Source organism: Pygoscelis adeliae, unplaced genomic scaffold, assembly GCF_000699105.1.
Source record: "Pygoscelis adeliae isolate BGI_AS28 unplaced genomic scaffold, ASM69910v1 Scaffold14, whole genome shotgun sequence".
Taxonomy (NCBI): Eukaryota; Metazoa; Chordata; class Aves; order Sphenisciformes; family Spheniscidae; genus Pygoscelis; species Pygoscelis adeliae.
In genome coordinates this window covers 4,896,166-4,915,800 of record NW_008825109.1, presented here as the reverse complement: position 1 = coordinate 4,915,800, position 19,635 = coordinate 4,896,166, and the positions used below count along the sequence as shown (strand labels likewise).

Sequence of the window (19,635 nt, the reverse complement as noted above, 5' to 3'; positions counted from 1 at the left end):
ATTATTAAAAAAAAAAAAAATCAATTCTGTTTGTGATGCATGCTGATACCATTAGAAACACGACTGAGAAGTGTTAGGTGGCTCATCTCTCAACAGTTATAAATTGGTGATTAGGTGTACTTGGTAAAATTAAAAAAAAAAAGTTAAACTTATGTTCTTACGAATTTTGATTTTCAGTGTTGGAGATGTGCCAGTTGACTAATTGTTAAAATTGCCCTGTTCCTTGTATGGAATAATACAAAATGCTTGGCAGTTATTTTGTCAACAAATGAAATTGCTTTTTACCTTGCATTTTGTTGGGACGAGAGGATTCATCTCGCTGTGTGTACTGAGTTACAGTGTTCCCAAGCAAACACTGAGATTAAAATGCAGATTTCTATGTTTGGATACTCAGTCACAGCAGATCGCTCTTAGTTTTGCTTTAGAAATGGACCTTAGGTGTTTATATCACAGATTTTTGGGGTAATAATCCTATTTGTAGTTATTGGAATTTTTTTTAATTTTTTTTTTTTGCAAGCTTGTTTGTGAGTCAGTGCACATTTCTTATGGCTGTTTAAAACTGTTAGGGTGAAGTGATGACCAGAGGCTTTCTGAACTGTTCTCCCCATGGTGCTCTCCCTTAACTTTTAAGAAACCGTGTCTGAGAGTGCTTACAGAAAATACCTTGTTTCTGCTTATGTCTGGCAAGTATTTTAAATGGGACAAAAGCGATAGCACTGGGGTGGTGGAAGGGCTGGAGAGCATAATGCTTTCTAAGAGGCTTTTAATGCTTGGTAAGCTACTTCTGCTCTCGGCTCATCAGTTTAATAATTAAAAGCTTCTTTCTATATATGCATGAATGTTATTTTTACTAGTGCCATTCCAAACTTAAACCTTTTGCATTCATAGCAAGTTGAAACCATCTCACTGTTCTTCCATGCTGTCTGTCTTCTGGCTGCTATTGCCGTGCTGGGGACTTGGGGTCCTCCGGGCGGTTCAGGGCATAGCCACTCGCTCACCAGTTACAGCTGACTGCTCCACAGTCTCCTTTTGATGCTCTCCTTCCCAGGAACCAGATTTGAAGTTTTATCCTGCCTCATAGCTTCAAGCTGAGTCGGGATTTGCTATGCCTTTTCCGTGGCAGCATGGTAGATAATGAGGATGAAGCTCAGTGTTACTTATCGAGTGGTACACGGTAGGGTTTAGCTGCCCGGTGTCTTGAATCCCCGCTACCATTCACCTCCGTATGTGTTTAATGGGCTCTGAACACACTGTAAGTACAATACGGTGTACTTGATGATTACCACTTTCTGTCCTGTACCGCTTTTTCATACTCTCAGCTTTCCTAACAGCTCGCTTTGCTAGTAGCACCCTGAATTCAGCTCATGCTATATGCATTTAGATGCCATTCTTGGGAATTTCTTACTCTAAACATGCTTCCCCCGTACAGTCTTCAAGAGTCTAATACAGACCTTTCTTTATCCTTTGGTTTACAGACATTACTCCTTAGTTTCATATTCAATGACCTGTTGATCATACTCTCCTGTGAGTAGTACAGCGATGGTAGTTAGCGTTTATAATTTTTAGGGTCTTTATAATATGGCTTTAGCATACAAATAATGGCATTTCTGTTCTGTAGCCATAGTGCTAACTATTTTAGGTAGATTTTTGTAGTGTTTAAAAATGGGTTCATTTGGAATATTTTCAGTAGTTTGTCTCTGAATTCAGGCTTGTCTTGCCATGCACAAATATTAAATAACAGCTTAAGGTTTTTGTATGTGTTGTTCTTATTTAATTTACCACACGGGAAAAAGAAGTGTAACTATTCTTGTGCATGTTTTCTCAGGTCTGAAGCGAATTTTGTGTCCCAGCATTCCAAACAGTGATCTGTTAAGCATCCTATTTTTTTGTTATTATCTAAGGAGAGGTCTCTTCATCTTGCTTGTTCTGTTTCATCCTTACTGCCACATTTTCCTGCTATTATTTTTCAGTTTTACTGTGTCTGATTCTCGCTTGGCCTTGGGTTTGATGTTTTCCTCACTTTAATAGGAATTGACAGTCACCACCGAAGCTGAATACTGTCTCGCAAGTTACCATGTGACTGTTGCATGCTCTGGATTTTAAAACTCTAAAAGCTGTAAATACCACAGGTGTGTAAAATAGTAATATTTGCTACATTCTACTGAATTATTTCCTCTGCTCCATCGCACCCAATAACCTTTGTTGGAAGTATGAACTGACATTTTTTCCTGTGAACTTGCCGGTATGTCAGTGAAGACCCAGAGTCTTGAGATACTGTGTGATTCTAAGAAAATTCTAGGCTAAATTCTGTTAATATATAATTAATGGTATTGTGAAGATACGACCCAAGAGTGAGTGAAAAAAACCAAAAGCTTACAAATCAGCTACTAGATCTGTTTAGTTTGTTTCCCCTGCAAGTGCGTGTACTTGCTTTTCCTATTTAATTTCAACTAAATATCCTCTGGGATATTGCGGAGGTCACCATTTTCACCCCTATGCAAAGAAGTCTTTTTTTTCCCCCCTCCCCTTCCTAAATTGTCATCACAGTTGTTCTGTGTGTTAGAAGCACAGAAAATATGTTGTTCCTCTGAGAATATAAAGGAAGTGGCTTTGTTATACTGTGTGTCCAAATCCTTCCATAATCTGTTCTGTCTTTCAACAGCTATAAATACTTCACAACCTTGGATACCATACCTTATTAGAACTACCTACCAAGCTTGTTTGGAGCATTATTTACTTCGAATTAAGTGTTTCCTAAGGAGATGCTGCTCTGAATCACAAGAAATGCTATAATTCTGTAACAAGAGGCCTGTAGTTGAGAATCAGTAGTCTAATATTTTTGCTGCACAGGCATCCCAGTTATACTTTTTAACAAATAAGCTTTGTGCCTTGAGAAATTAATTGGTAATTCTTACTGTTGTTTTTAACAGTTAAAATCAAAGTGTCAGGATTCAGTGTGCCATTTTTTCCCATATTCATGGCAAAAAAAGTGGTCTGCAAGCTAAAATTGGTGTTTGAAATGGAGTGGTGTGTTCACTACTCAAGCTGGTGAGAATATCAGCACAGAAATGTGCTGCAAATAGCACGTATGGGAATGACAAATAGAATAGTTAAATAAGTAAGAAACCTGATAGACAAAGAATGGGAGCATTCATGTCCAATATGAAGTGTCTTTGCCTTTGAACAAACGTTAGGAAGTTTGTGGAGTATTAGTGCCTTTTTTTCATTCTCGCTCTTAATGTTGTGGCTTAGGCTTTATTCTTGACATTCCTTTTCATCAGTTTTCTTAGTAAGTGTGAGCAGATAGGACAAACCAGCTCACAGGAGCTAATTGTAAATAACGCTGGCCTTTGTTACCATTCCTTTATTGCAGAAGGGAGTATCTTCAGTCCTTTACTTGACTGAAGGTCTTGATATTAATTATTCAGATGTAATCAGAATACCAACATCCTTTTCTATTTCCAGTCCCATGCATGGTTAAAAATAAGTTGTATAGTCAGCATAAAACCACTTTGAGAAAATTGACAAGAAAACCTGCTAATTTTTTTCCTGGGCTTGCGGCTTGCTGTCAGGACCTTGAGTGCCTCAGGAGGTAGATTTAAGCATGATTTTGGGGATCGCAGTAGCTGAGCAGCCTGGCCTTTGAGCTTGAACAGTAGTGGTATAGACTGCAAGCAGTTATTAATGCATGAAGGTCTTTCACAAAGATGTGTTTGATAAAGATGTCCCCTCTCTGACTCTGGGAGATGTTGAATATGAACACTGCCGTCCTGCTTCAGGTCTATGCACTTCCGTAGCCGATTGTGCGCTGTGACACGATTCCAGTAGATATATTTTCATTAGAGTTCTCATGGGATCTTTAATGAGATGATGGCATGGGTGGAGATGGCAGAGTTTGTTCGACACAGAGATGTGCCGAAAACTCCTGGGCACACCCACAGAGGACTAAAGAGAGACCATGGTGGATGGGGGAGCCCAAATAGTGCCCAGCCCTGACTTCTCCCAGGCCCATCCCAGGCGCCACCAGCCCATCAGAGCTCCATCTCCATGAGCCCAGAGGACCACGGGGGGCACAGTGGCAGGTGAGAACTCACAGTAAGGACTCAGAGGAATGAACATCTTCTCTGGGCACCTCCCAGGGCTGGTCTCAGGAGGCAGCCTCGGCCTCCAGGTGTGACGCCCATCAAGATGAGTCAATGCTGGAGAGCCTTTGGGACGTAAGGGTGTTGCTGCCCAGGGGTGCAGGACGTGTTATGGGATGCGGGAGAAGAGCGTTTTGAGATTGCAGAAGGCTTATTATGGGATATGTAGGGGAGGAACCAAAGGCAGGGAAAGTGATGGGTTCAGGTGATTTAGAGAGAAGCAAGAGTGGGAAAATAGAGGAATAAGGGGATTAAAAGGTCTGGTCATGTGTGAATAGGCTGCTGGTTGGTACACTTGTCTGGCCATGCCCTGTGCCTGATCAGCGCAGTCTGTTCTGTATTCCTGTTAAATTCCTTTCTAACTCTTTCTTGGGTGAGGGACTCTATTTGAGGGGAGAGGGTGTGCATCTCAGTGCTAGCAACTAGAGTCAAAACATGGGTTGGAGGGACCATGTGTCCATGGCGCCAGTAACTGGAACAAGTGCAGGTCTGGATGCCCAGGGCTGGAAGGCTGGGTGCCAGCAACCAGGAACACTTCATGGAGTGAGTAAAACCAAGTGTCAGCCACTGGAGTGGGATTGGGGACCCGTTTATCTGTGCTGCAGTACTGGAGCAAGTGTGGGTGTGTGAGGGAGCGTGTGGCTGCTAGTGAAGATCAAGCTGGATCAGCTGGTGAGTGGGTGAATAAGGTGGGAGCTGGGAGGTGAGCGTGTGTATCTCTAAGAGCAAGACCACAGGAGGAGCTAGCTGTCGGAGGCAGCGGGGAGTCCTGGCCAGCTGCTGGAGAGACTGTAGGGTCAGGGGCTCTCCGGGGGTGAGACACGTGTGTGTGCCTGTTTTGTCTTTATGGGCAAGACCGCAGTGGGGTTGGGTACTGGGGGACCAGGGGAGTCCCAGCCAGCTCTGTGTGATGGTCTATACCAGCAACTGGAGTTGGGCTGAAGCTTTGGGGGCTCCTATGCCTGGCCAGAGAGAAGAGCAGGATGAAGCTGGTGGTGTGAGCACTCTGTGTCCATGATGGGTGTGGCCAGTGGTGTATACGTGCAGTGTGTGCATCTGCCTGCTGGTAGCTTTTCAACCTGCTACTGGTTGGACCTGGGCATGGAGCTGCGGCTGCCTCACCTCTTACCACTGTCAGATCCAGTGTGATCTATCTTTTCCTAACAGAGTGGTCTATAATTACAAACATTGGGTGGTCTCTGTAGTGACATGGTGTTTTCATTGCCTGCAACTGTATCAGACATACCTCTTTATTACCAATTACTCATTTTTCAGTCTATCTATTTGATCTTTTGGAAAAAGTGATGAAGCTCTTTCGCTGAGTGAGGGATAGAAGATATCTCTGGTTTTGCCTGACTTTGGAGCCTTTAACATCCTCCCATTTTTTGGGCACATGCATTTGTGATGCAAGTTGTTAGGATTTCTGCCACGAGAGCTTTGCCTGTAACCTTGGAATATAGAGGGAAAAGTCTAATCCCTCAGAAATGTAAATAGGTCTTGCACCATACTCTTGAAGATAAGCGTGACTGCTGACACCTTCATGTTACTGTAATTCTGCAGCTAAGCTTCATTGCTCCAAAAGGATTGCCACAGCAAGTTTTAAGTGGTGCTTGCTATAAAAGATGCCAGAATGATGACAGTGCTCTCAAATGTGCCCCATCCCTAATTTTCCCTTCTATCAATCCCCCAGTGTTTGAGTTCTCATGTGAACATTGCGTGCTGTGTTCCCTTTGCTCATGCTGCTGCTCTTGGAGTTGAAGATGGCAGCCACAGGACTATTTGTATTGTAACCAAGCTGTAAAACTGAAGAGAGCAAGGAATGCTGAGACCCAAGAGGCCTCTAAAACCAAATGTAAAAACCTTGTTTGCATAGCTTTTAAGCTTCTGGCTTACTTGTGTAGAGGATATAACTTCAGTGAGTGGAAATGCGTTATTTCAAAGAGAATCTGAGCATTTTTTCATTTGTCTGTGCAAGTCGAAAGGGCTTTGTAAAGGTGCAGTGAATAAAAGTCATGTTGAAAGACCAATATTAGGAAACAATGTTTAATAAGAAAGGAAGATGTCGACTTACAAGGCTACTAAGATGGATGCCAAGTCAGTCTGATCTTTGATATAATCAGAGAACAAAAAAAAGTCTCAAATACTTAATGGCTTATAATTCCTACCTAAGTTAATAGAATTGGTGTCACCATATTAATTTACTGTGATGTCTCCCCTAAAACTGAATCGTAGCTGTTTAAAATACGTATGTGTGTGTTTTATTAGTGCTTTGTAGCTCAGATACTTTGGTTTATGATTTTAATTATAAAATAATGACAGATTTTGTAATATCATAATAATGACAGGCTTTTAATCTGCCTCCTAGTCAGGTTTCTCAAAACAGAATCACTAAGTTTGGTAACTGTGGTAAGTAAAAGTTGGACTTCCCCCCCCCCCGCCTCTTTCCTCCCCTTCATCTGACATTGCTATTTGAAGGCTCAGGACAAGCTTTTATAAAGGCCACGTGTTCCTGCTGTCATCACTATAAACTAACTCAGGCTGCTCAGGTACCAAATTTTGGGTCTGGAGAAAAAATAAATTTTGCCATAATTTTATGGAGTTCTGTGTATGCAACATCTCCCCTGTTCCAGTGGTAGAGCCTGTGTTCCTTTTTTTTTTTTGTTCTTGGGGAGTAGCCATCCCACACACCCCACTGCTCCTATATGGGAAGGCAGCAGTAGCTGGCGAGGTTGCTGATGCTGTACTTGGCATCTGGGTGCAGGTAACTCAAACAGGTGACAGCTTACCTGGGCAGATACTCTGTTTCCGTGAATGCCTGTGATATGCAACATGTCCTCGCAGTCAGATGTATGTTTAAAAAAGGATTTGAAGTATCCCAAGCCCAGCTGCTACTGAGATCATACTAATAACCTTATATGAGAGAGAGAGAGAGAAACTTCTGTGAGGAACCTTAAACCAATGTGCCATTAATAGACTAGTGCACAGAGAAGCAATACTACAATTTTTGGTGCGTTTCTCTACTATTGTTTCTGTGGAAGTCTTGGACGCTTTCCTTTGCAAAGCCCTTCAAATGCAAACTCTCAAAGGAAAAGTTATGACCTGTGAGTATTTGCGTGTCTGTCTGGCACAGATCTCAGCTTTTGCTGGATGGAATGGTTTCCCCTTGGAACAAAGGAATATATGTATGTAAGTTGATCAAGGATTATTTATATGTTGCTTGTGAACTTGTGACCGATTCTGGAGGCTTGTTTAGGAACCTTTAGCTAAAGTATTGCTTGCTAGAAATTACTATAAAGTGAGGAAGTAGTTCTGTGATAGCTGGTTTTAAGTATAAAATATGAAAACTATATTCAAGCAGAACTGCAGAGTAACTGTAGAAAGAGTAGCTACACCTTGGTGCACATTACACTTGTACTCATTTAGCACCAATTTGTTTTCTGTTGCCAGGGAAAACCAAAGTGTGCCCAAAAGCAATATAGACAGAAGAAAAAGTGTGTCTGTGTTTATAAAATGTCACCAGTCTATGCTAATGAATGAATGAATCCACAGTCACAAACGTGAAGGGAGCTGGTAAAGGCTTATGTTAAGACTGTAACAAACTGAAGGTTAGATCTAGACTGACAGATGTAGGCTGCTGTGTAACTGCATAATGTTTTCTCATTAGCTACTGAAGGAAATCATGTACTCCTTATTTTCATTCCCTGTTACGCACATGCAGTATATGTGTTTAAAGCTAAGATCTCTTGTGTTTTCTATGTAGACTTTAATAACCTAAATGGTAATAAACCACTCTGTTAGGTGTTTAGAGCCCAGCATTAACTTGTTAGATCTTCACATGGGCCTGCCATATAAATTGCTTACTTTTCTTCTCAGACCTGCTTCTGCTATTAGATGACGACTCTGACTTCTCTAGTCTCAATTTTGGCTTGACAACAAAATTGATACTCAGGCTTTTTTTAATCTGTGGCAAAGCAGCAAAACCCTGCTATGCTGATAATATCATAACAACATGACGGGACATGGCTTCCTTGAAGTTTGAGTTGAAGTCTGTTGGCAGTTAACCTTTTTTGCACAGTCTACACACACACATCAAGATGATGATTGTGTTACTCATGTAGTCCAAATGCCAGCAGCCGTTCTGGCCCATCATAGCTGGGAGAGCTAAACAATAAATACCCTCTTTATTACTTCCTACCTTCAGTTCCTCAAGCCTTCGGTCTTACCCATGTCAGTGTTGTTAATGCTTAGCTTCATATACTGGCTATTACGGCCAGGTACATAGCTTTCCTTTTCTGTCTTGCAGTTATTTTTGGTTGACGTATATAGTTGCTTACAGTTAACTAACCATATTGTTAGTTTATACATTCAATTTATATAATAAATGGCTCATATTATCTGTGCATTGGTTTTTCCATTAACTTCAACCATGTACTGTAGAGCAGTTACTTAAGTTTTGAGATTGAAATAAATTCGTAAAGAGAACTGAAAGACTGACATTGCAGGAGTTATCTATAATTTGCATAATTTACACTCCAGTGACTTTATGTGAGCATAGTTATTTAATTGCTTTAGTGTTAGTCTGGTCAGTTTGTTCTAGAAGATGCTGATAATATAAAGGTGGTGGATCATAGTCACAAAGATGAGCTCTTTTCTTCCACTGTTACACAAAGCTAGTGCGGTTTGACAACTGGTAGTTGCAGTGATTTTACTGTCATGTGACTGCTTGCTGTTTTACTGGTGGTGTTTAACTGTGCTCAAAATAGGTCTGCTGTGGTTGAAAGACTTTAGGAAGAACCTAAGTGAAGTGACAGCAGGGAAGAGCATTCCCAAGGTGAAGTGATAGGGACTGTGCTTTTCAGTGTGGTACACCAGTTTTGTACACTTTATTTCTACTCTTCCGTTAGTATTGCAATTGTTGTATTTGCAACAGCTTTAATTGCTTTTAATATGTCGAAATGTTTCTTTTAATCTTGGTGCATAGAAATCTGAATTATCTTAATACGAAAGTCAAGGTGATTTTGGTAGCCTCTCTGTTGCTTAATTCATTACAGTGAAGAAGCTCTCCACTTTGTTTACATAAGTGCATGAAGTGGCAAGTTCTTGTGTTCCACAGGTGGTAACTTTTCTCTTTTCCTCATATTTAGGAAGGCTGTGGAAGAATTACTTAAAGAGGCAAAACGTGGGAGAACCAGAGCTGAAACAATGGGAGCTATGGGTTGGTAAGTTGTGCCAAGATGAAATGGATACTATGACCGATGCCAAAATAGATTTTACATGTAATGCGTGACAGAAGTCTCTACCTTCTAATTTGCTTCATGTTTAAATAATTTGCCTTCATCCAGGTATTAATTCGTCTGGGCAAAAGTTTGAGTCCAGATAAGAAAGAAGTTAAAGTAAATTCTGTTTGCATGAAATTGCTTGACTGAATGTGTTGAAGTCAAAGCAATTGGAAAACTGGGAGTAGCTTCTGTAATAGTATTTCCTTATAATAGAGGGAATTGCAAAGTTTGGATTGGAACCTTGTGAGTCTTTAAAATACTGGGTAGCTTCAGTGTGCATGTACTTACATACTGGCTACATGTTATTGGGTTAGATTCTGTTTAAGTTAAAAGAATTCATAGCCTGACAAAGAAACCTAAACCCTTAAAACAATAAAAATAATAAATGATCTGCTAGTAGAGAATCCATGTGTAAATTGCAGCCAAAAATGAACTTGAAGTATAATCCAATTTTGGAAGGAGGTATTTTTTTAATACTAAGAAAAACCCTAAAAGCCAGGGGCTAATTTGTATAGCAAGTGGGAAAAGAATCACAGTATTTAAATCTTAAGTGAAATACAGTATTAATTCTTCAATGCAGTATTTCAGTTTTTACAGCTAGATTATCATGGAATGTAATGCATGTAATTGTAATTAAAGAAGTAATAACATGCTGAGAAGAGTCATTCATCTTAAAATAACGTATATGACTTTGATAAGAAGCTGTCAGATCTAGGGATGTCCACACAAGTAGTGCACCAGTTGACTGTGTTAAACTCATTTGTAGATAAGGTTTGGCTTCCTCCACCAACAGTAGTAAAAGATAAGCCTGCGCTGCTAATGAAGTTCTCAGCTGATTTTTTGGCTATGTTTGTTTTAGTAGCTCTGAAGAGATTAAAATAGTGTCTTGCAGAAAAAAGTTAATCCTTTACGTTTTCTAAACAAGTTTTGGGGTTTTTGTATATTTTACCCAGTATTTCTGCTAGGGATGCAGTTTATACCCTTTATGTTAAAATAGTTGAATTGGTTTAATCCCCTAGAGTGGTTATAGCTATCCTGATACAGCTTGCTTTTACCCTGTCAGCCTTGCCAAACGGCCAGGGAAACCAATGCAGATAATTAGCACCGTGAAGTGTTGCATGGATCCAGTTACTGTGAATTTGCAAGTTAATTCCAGGTATGGAGACTAAAGATTTCTGTTGGGAGATAACCAAATGTCCCTGTGCAACTTCGCTGCCGCTTGTGCAGTCTGGAATACCTGCCAGGAGCGTGTATGGGCTTCTACTCCTGGCTCCGGCTACTTCTTATTCCTTGTCTGTAAAAGAGTAGTGGTCCTGCTTAACTGGCTATGATGATCAGCTCGGGGTAACGTGCAGTTTGCTAAAGCCTGATGCCCAAGACCTGCCAGAGGAGGGGATAGCCAAGGGTGACCTGTTCTTCAGGACAGCTGCAGATTCCACTAGAGTGAAATAGTGGCTGGCTAGGCCAGGGTTGTGTTAAAGATGTAGGAGGAGAGGATTGCCAAGAAGGCTTCAGGCAGAGGAAGGCTGTTGACATAGGGATTGGCATGGTGATGTCCTGAACTGAGACTGTTGAAGTAAGGATCCTTTCAACTGCAGAGGAACATGAGAATAGCTATACTGGGTCAAACAAAGGATCCATCTTTGCAGTGCCCTGTCTCCATCAGTGGCCGATAGCCAGCGCCTAGGAAATGGAGGAAGAAAAGTACAAGAAAGTAGCAGTACTTCCTCAAGGTACTATCCCAGCTTCGGGCAGTCTGTAGCTCAGGATATCCTGCACTCAGAGATGATTTTTTTGTATATGACACTTCTCCGGGGATTTTTCCCTCTCTGAATTTATCCTTAGAGTGACTGGTAGTAATGCCATTTGTCACAAATCTGCTGCCATAGTTTGGCATAGGCTAGTGTACAGCTGGTGTGTGTGGCCGTAAGGAAGGTATAAAGCTCCCCATAGGCAGACTCCCAGTAAGTCTTTGGTGTCTAGTTCTGCAAGCGCAAGAGACAGAACAGCAGCTGGAATTTGCCACTGCTCTCTTCCCTTTAATATTTTCCATGCTCCATTGTGCTGTTCTGGTCCTTTTGAACTGGCCCAACAACTAGGTATTGCATATATATGTGGGAGATGAGATAACCAGTAAGATATTTGGAAGGAAACTTAACTATGCTCAGTTGAAGTCACACTCCAGCAAAATGCCATCAGATGTAACTGACGTTATGGTAAATCCTGAAGGGCTTCAGAGATTAGATCCAGGACTGACATGTAGCCTTGCAACTGTAAACTACTGAGAAGAAGGTAACTGCTGCTCTGAGTTTTATGGATACCAAATGAAACGAGCAGAAAAGTTAGTTCATGAAAATGTATATTAGTAGACCAAATCCAGGAAAGCAAAGAGACAAGGTCATCACGAACTCTAAAAGCACAGTCTTAACAGGTAAAACGCAAAACCTTCCTTCCTTGCCAAACTCAAAATGCTTACAGGTGTGTTTCATGAGGACTTCTGGGATTTCCTCAGCCCTTTGTCAGAGGAGTCCTGGAGAAGAGATGCACAAACCCTGGAGACATCTAGTGTAAGGCCATCAATCCTGCATTGGCACTGGATAGTTGAAGCAACTCGGCCTGTGAAGAAAAGATTTGTTCTGCCATCTGTCTTTGGGTAAGGAGAAGCAGAGGCTGCTACTGCTCATACTTTGCTGATTCCAGTTTATGTTGCTCTCCAGCAGCTGTTGGATACTGGTAAATAGATTTCTGGAGTCAGTGGCATTTGACATGGATTGGTTAAAGGGAGGTGTGTGGGGAGGTGGCATTCCCAGGGAACTATGTTGTGCACACAATTACAAGGGAGTAGAGTCTCCTGGTAGGTGTTGATGGCAGCAAAACCTTAGCCAGCAAGCCTCTGAACACTGTTTTGGGACTGCTTTCAGGTTCAAGCCACTGCTCTGTTGCTGTCCAGAGTGATTTGTTCTCCGTAGCTCAAGTGTACTGCTTGAAGAAGTTCCCCAAGCACCCCTACCTAACTTTTTGCTGTCTCCTCGTGTGAGATGGATAGTCAGCTGCTGTTTGAGCCTAAATTGCAAGCATCCAAGCTAACATAGCTGACAGGTACAGAAAAAATGTTCCAAGCGGTCATCCTTTAGCCCACAGTCTCTGATACAAAGACTCAGCCTTGAAAAAATGGAGCAGTGTTGCTAGTATTTCTTCCAGTTTGGGAATGTTTTGCCAATGTTACATTGTCTTACAAGTTTGCTGTGTATGACATGGGTATGTGCTGCAACCTGTGGGGGTTAGATACCAGTAGAAGAAAGGCTTGTCCCAAACAGGGAGGCTGGTGGTGATATCGGGCAAGAGCTTATGCAGGAAGGGACATAATCTGAGACTCTCTGGACATGGAGCAACTGTCAGTATTGCCAGTGGGCTGCATGAGCTCGTCGTTGGTTAAGAGTCCTAGCTCGCTGGCCTCCATGCTCTCAGGACTGCTTAGATTGATAGTATTTAGGTCCGTGGCAAATTCATCCAAGAAATACTGGATATTGGTATTTGTAGATCTTGCATTACTGGCTCTTAAGTGTTGACTTGTTCCTTGGATGTCCTCAAGATTCTTGCTGTCAGCACCACAGTATTTCTCGTTCCTGCAGTGCTCCTTTTGTATGCACTCTATGGCCATAGTGATTCTTGTTGGGGGTCTTGTACATCCTTATGATACCACATGATGTAGATCCTGCTGATGATGTCTTTTTCAAGCATTAGTGGAACTAATCACAAGTAAGAAAATGTGTGAGAGAAGGGGAAGGGAGGATCCTCTTCTTAAGATGTCTTAATCCCTGAAACGTTGAGGAAAAGAGAGCAGAATCTGTGGCTAAATCTCAGTGATGCTGTTGTGATGCTGGAACTTCTGAGATGAGAAAAGACATCAGAGCAGCTGTCTGAAAGGTAACACTTGAAGGGCCAGCTGGATCCAGGGTGGGAAGTTGTGAACAAATAGTGTAAGAACACTTGAAATGGTTAGATAAATGTATCCTTGATTCATCAGATGGAATAAAGTAGTACGATGCTGGGATTTCCGTTGTGTGTCTAGGTAAAATCAAGCTAAAAGCTCAGCTTTCCTTAAGTGGTTTTGTTGGTCCTACGTATGTAATTCATAAGCTTCTTACAGCAGTGGAGTTAGGTCCCATTTTAAGGGGTTGTTCTGCTTTAATTGAGAAAGGCAGTTAAAATGCCACAAAAGCTACTGTGTGGACAAGCTCTAGAGGCTTTATTTTTTTTCTCCAATGCATAGGCCTCATCTTCAAAGACGCTAGTAGCAAGTGAGCTACGGCTGAACTGAATGTAATCTTCTCTGCTTACTAGAATACCTAAAATAAGATATGGAAAACAGGATATTTTGGGATGGTTTGTTCAGCTCTGCATCATAAGAGCAGGTGAAATTGCAAAAAGAAGATAAATGTTGGAAGCATTAAATTATTTTTAACCCTATTTTTTGTAAAGCAATCCTAGAATTGCTTTCACTCCTATAGATAGCTTTCTGTTCAATACCAAATCGGTTAGAAGTATTACAGAATACAAAAATAATGAAGATGAGGCTGAAGGGTTTGACAGCACCGGAACTGCGATATGCTGTATTGCATCTTGTCTTTGAATGGGTGTTGCATGACTGTGCAGAAACACTGCAATGTGATTCCACTACATCTCTTTCATTTGAATGTGAAAAGGAGGAGAAACAGGTACAGACAGAGGTTACAAAGTAAATATGTTAAAATCTTGTGATCAGGGCACAGGTTACCACCCAAAGTCCTGCCAGCTGTGTCTAGCTGCCAAGACCATACATAAAGGCTTGCAGTGCCGTCCCAGGCACCCTCTTTTTGTGAGATCCCCTGTGAAAGGATAACAGCCTAGATTAGTTGGTTTGGCAAAACAACCCCTAGCTGCTTTTTTTTTTTTTTTTTTTTTTTGCCTTCAGTCACTCTTCTGTTAAGTACCGTATTTTCCATGGCAGTTTGGAAATGGTAGAAATGTACTTGTAAGTTCATGTATAATGAACTCTGGTTCCTGGAAAGATCTGATTTACTCCATATGCCGAGGCTGACTGTGCCAAGCCTGTCTGATGTGTCTGGTTTCTCAGCAGAGAAAAGGCTGTGGCGCGTGGCACTGTACTCTTGTGTCTTAAGTGGTGTCAGTGTGTTTTACTGATAAAAGTTGTATGATACACTTCTGTGCTGAACTGCACTGCTACACTTGATGACAGGTATTGGCTGGAAATCCTGTGTTACTGCACAGAAGTTGTCTTAAAATGTCAAAAGTAGGGTCAAGATTTGACCTATGTTCGCAATAATGGATTTAATCTTTTTTTCTTACTCAAAATGCAACATTGACACTTCGTCATTGCATAGTGGAGAGATTTTGGGGTGTGTGGGACTTGTCTGTGGAGGGGGATGAAGTTCTGTGGGTAAGAACAGCTTGGTTTAGCTTACCGGAGCAAAAAGTGAACCGTTACATTGAGTGAACACACTGCTACCGAACTGGAGTCCATTTTGTAGACAAGACTGCTCTAGAATTGCAGGTTGCGTGCTTGCTTTGGTCATGCCTGCAACCCTGCTTCAGGCACGCTTCAGTTCGGAACTTTAATGTTCTTTTAACATGTCTTTTTTTTTTTTTTTTAAAGAAAATCTTCTAAAAGCTGTTCTGTGGCACTGTTCACTAGTCAGCAGTATTGCGTTCCACCTTGCATAGGCTGAACTTGCCTCCCAGCCCTTCAGAACTTACATTGAGGGCAAAGCTGTCACTGAATTGAGCGTTGCAGGATCAGACCTACAGCAAGCCAAAGGCTTGTCTTTGGGGAGGTCAACTGTAGAAGTATTCTACAATTTTCTCACCATTAGAAATGCTCTCAAAGATATCAGTGGATTAATACAGTTCACTTTTAATCTTCACAGTCCCACATATACCATGGATATGTGTAAACATTATGGGCTTGTGTGTGTGCATGTGTAATATAGCATGTGCCATACATCTACTTTCCCTTAAGACTTAAAGGCAGAATTTAAGTCTGAGGTCAATAAAACTAAGGACTGATGTTTCTCTTCAGTGCCGTAACTTACCGCTGCTCCATGAAAGCCCAGTGGCTCGCTTTTATCACTGTATGACGGTGAGCTAGTGGCTTTCTTAGCTGACTCTGAAGCCCTGCATTTTGCATCAGTTTTCATTCTTAGTATAGCTCAGGTAGCACTCATAGTGCCGAAAAGAAATAAATACTTCAGCAAGGTGAACTTATTTAGGGCAGATTGTCTCATTCTGGTGCTATATATATTAGTGCTTAATCAGCGCATTAGTCTTTAAGAAAAAGCAAGAGGAAGGAGACAAATGTGAAATAGTTTTTTGCCTGGATGCAGGCAAGAGAAAGCTGCCCTCCTTGGTAGGAAGTGTTGAGGTACAACAGTTTAATGCTGGCATAAGACATACAGAGGACTTAAATGTTGGCTGGTTTGTGTTATGTCTTGAGTGTAACCTGTGTGATGGCATGTTCAGCACCATGTTCATAGCTGATGTAGCTTGAAATAGAAACCCTGTTATACTGACATATGTTAGCCTTGTATTTTTACTTAGTAATACAGTTAATGGATAAATACTGTCTCCCTATAAAAACAGCTATACTAGATACATATCTAGACTTCTTTTATGTTTGTTTTTTTTTAACCAGGATTTGAACAAAACAGTGTAGGTTTATATGCAGAAAGTTTAGAGAACTATAAAACCAGTTATGCTGTAGAAATGTGTCAGGAAATACCTAGCGGAAATAAAACAGTGTGGCTGTTTAATGTATACTTCTAAAATGACTCTCATAAGTTCATGAGGATTTAGGACAAGAACAATTATCAGTAATGCTTAGTAGGCAGACGTGAAGCAAAACGCCATGGTGAATGCTGTGTCCAGTTAGAAGTAATGAAGTATGCTAAATAATCAGATGGGATCTTCGTTACAATTTTATTGTTGTTCTGAAACCTCTATTCAGAGGTGTCACAGGTTTTTAAATGGTATGGGTATAGTTTCTACACTTACACAAAATATTCAAGTAAAATAGATGATCTTAACATTGTGGTGTTGGGATTCATTGACGCCATAGTTGATTCAGAAAGTGGCCCTGTGATCTCCAACAGCTCTGCTTTTTTAGAGTAATCCCATAACTTCTCCATTAGCATGCAGTCTCAAAAATGTTGCGAAGACAAACACCATGGTGGCTCCCACTGTAAACAAAGTCTTCAGAGTGATTTCTGCTTGCTGCAGGAATATATTCAAACTTGTTTTTTCTCATTCCATTCTTTAGGAGATGATAAATTGGGAATAAATAGAGTACAGCTGATACCAACAAGATAAATGAAATGTGCAGTACTTGTTTACTAAAACTATCTGATAAATTATGTGCAAAAGTGTTAAGCTGCAAGAGGAGAAAGTCAGAAACAATGGAAAAGTGTTGGATAAGTATCCTTTCTGTTCAAGAAAAAGAAATTAAACATTTTGTATGGTGGTTGCCAGATACAAGTTAAAATTGATATGCCTTGTGTATGTTTTATCGCTACAGCTGTCTGGGTTCTTCACGCAAGCGTATCTTTTACTTTCTGAATATCTCAGTTTGTTAAATAATGCTGACTTTATTAGATTATGATCTTGTAAACCATTCTGATTTGACTTAGAATTTATTACTAAATATTTGATTCCTGAATACCTAAGTTAAGCACCGTCAACCTTAAAATATATTGTCATCCTCTGCTTTCCCCTGCACACACTACCTTGTGAAAATCACGTGGATTTTCACTGTGTTGAAGTAGAATAATTTTCATCCTATAAAGAATAAGATAAAGGGAGAAAGGAGACAACCTTGAGCATATCTTTCTGTACTGAGAGTTTACACTAGGTGGCATGCAAGGAAAGCCAAAAACACAAACCTGTCTTAAAATTATTGAAATTAAAATCTCAGACTTGTTTCAGGATGTTTTTATCTTGTCTTTTGATCACTTTTAAATGTCTTTACAGGTTGAAATGTCCTCTTGCTGGTACTAATAAAAGATTTCTTATTAATACCATCAAAAACACGTTACCATCTCAAAAAGAACAAGACCAAGAACGTGAACAAAAGGAAGACAGTAAGGAGCCTGAGCCAAACAAAAGCAGGAAAGAAGAAAAACCAAAGAAACGCAGAATTCACCCATACACACCCAGTTTTCAGTCCAGAAGGAGAGTCAGCTACTCTCCTCCGAGGCCCCGAAACAGGAACCAGCACACAAAGGATAAGCATGAAAAGCGATCGGGCAAACGATGAGGAAAGTGACGAATATGTGTTGTTACAAGCCAGGAATGTCATTAAGTGTCGGACTGCAGGGATGTCTCAGTTTTTCAGGAAAAGATGCTGTTCAAAATTGAGTTTTGAACCGAGTTGCTTGTGTGAGAAGTAACCTTGAGGTAGCTTTAGAAAACCTTTCTTCAGGACCTTTAAGAGGAAAGCAAAGTGCAGCATAAATCTTTCAGTCATTTTAGAGCAGACATTCCTTTCCCTTTGCTCCATTCCTCTCTCCCCTTCTGACTAAGCTTAGGGTCTTGGTGACGGAGCACGGTACGTGTGTCACTGTCCGATACAACTCGTTTAGTCACGTCACTCTTTCGGGAAGAAATGTAAATTAAGCAAAAATCTATTTATTGTGTAAAGTTGGCAGAACTTCTTTGCTGCTAACCAATAAAGAAGTTTTGCATGTTTGGGTTAGTTCTAGTTTTACAGAATCTAGAAGAAGGGAAAGCTGGTCAGTGCCTGGCCAAGCACATTCATTTTGTATAGAATATAAGAGTTTGCTTTCTTTAGTATAAAAAGAACACATTTAAAATCGGCAACGCTGGTTTTGCTTTCCAGGAGGAACTACCAGGAAAGACTGATTTTGCTTGTTATTGTATATTCACAAACCTGTCATAGATAATAAACGTTACCCCTAAAAAGCCATAACTGCAATAATTGTCTCTGTTTAGACTTCCCTCTGTAAGGAAGTAGTTTGAACAGTCTGTTGTCACGGTGCTTTCAAGACAAACCTTGAAGACAAAATTATCATGTTCTCTGACCACTGCTAGGAAGTTTCCAAGTAAATGTGTAATACTAGAAATGCAGAGGTGATACTTAAAAACAGTCAAATGCTCACTTTCCAAGCCTGTGTGACAATTCTGTAGTGGTACAGTTCTTAAACTTGTGATGACTTGGAGCACATATAATACATATCGGCATATTCTATGTCTCACTTCTGTTTGTGTTACAATAACAAACTTCTGTGTGAAATATTTTGTATTTAAGTATTCTCAGAAATAATTGTTTTGAACATAGGTTTCTGTTTTTAAGTGTGTTGACAATAAAATCGAAAATGTTCATTAAAAGTGCTTTGTGGATTTAATGCTTCTGATGGGTTTCTTAACTGCCATGGGCCTCTCTGCTCAGAAGGGAAAGGAGGACCAGCGCTTCGTGGTCCTTCAGTCTTGTGTCAGGGCAAGAGTGCCACCTATAGGCTTATCTATACCTCGTCTTGCTATACTTACCTGTCTCCCTTGGAAAGATCATGTTAGCTAGGAGATGGGGAGACCAAAGTGGAGATCTGCCGTGGCCGAATTTTGATGCATGAGGTGGGGATTACTCTTCTGAGTAATGGGAAGGTAATTAAGCAGGCGTTGAGGCCACCGGTGGCTGCCAGGGTCAGCGTATCCAACAAAGTGGGATACTTTTACATTTCCACTGAGGAGTTGTGGATAGTTGCTCTATTTCCCTGCAGGAACCATAGCACTGTAACAGAAGTTCCAGCCTTTCAGAAAATGTCCAGCGATATAGGTGGGATCAAGGAAAAAGCAGTATCTTTGGAGAATGCGGGGCTATCTTTGGTTTAAATAAACAGATGTTGTTTGCAGTCCTTATTTTGCTGGACACTGGTTGTGTTCTCCTTAATAATTTTTGGAAGGACAGCGCCTGTAATACTGTCTGGGCTCCGCTGCAGTGACAGCGGTCATGGATGTGGCTTTGCAGCAGAGAATTCATCTCACCGTCGGTCAGGAGTGGGGCTGGAGATGTTCCACAGGACAAATCCTTGTGAATTATTGCTGGTCTGGCTTGCAGTGATAATACGGTGTCCTGAGAGCTTTCCATGCTCAGGCCTTCAAACGCCCCTTTAGGGTAAGTGCTGCTTTTGATTTTACATTAATTT

The 19,635-nt window shown here is 40.9% G+C and overlaps 1 protein-coding gene across 1 annotated transcript; it reads left to right on the top strand.

The window, feature by feature from the left end:
- The first annotated feature begins 8,962 nt into the window (after positions 1-8,962).
- Positions 8,963-18,820, top strand: POLR1D (polymerase (RNA) I polypeptide D, 16kDa). Its single transcript, XM_009327750.1, has 3 exons — positions 8,963-8,973; positions 9,287-9,361; positions 17,444-18,820. Exons 2-3 carry the CDS (start codon positions 9,345-9,347, stop codon positions 17,727-17,729), a joined length of 303 nt encoding a protein of 100 aa, XP_009326025.1. The 5' UTR covers positions 8,963-8,973; positions 9,287-9,344; the 3' UTR covers positions 17,730-18,820.
- Positions 18,821-19,635: the final 815 nt, after the last annotated feature.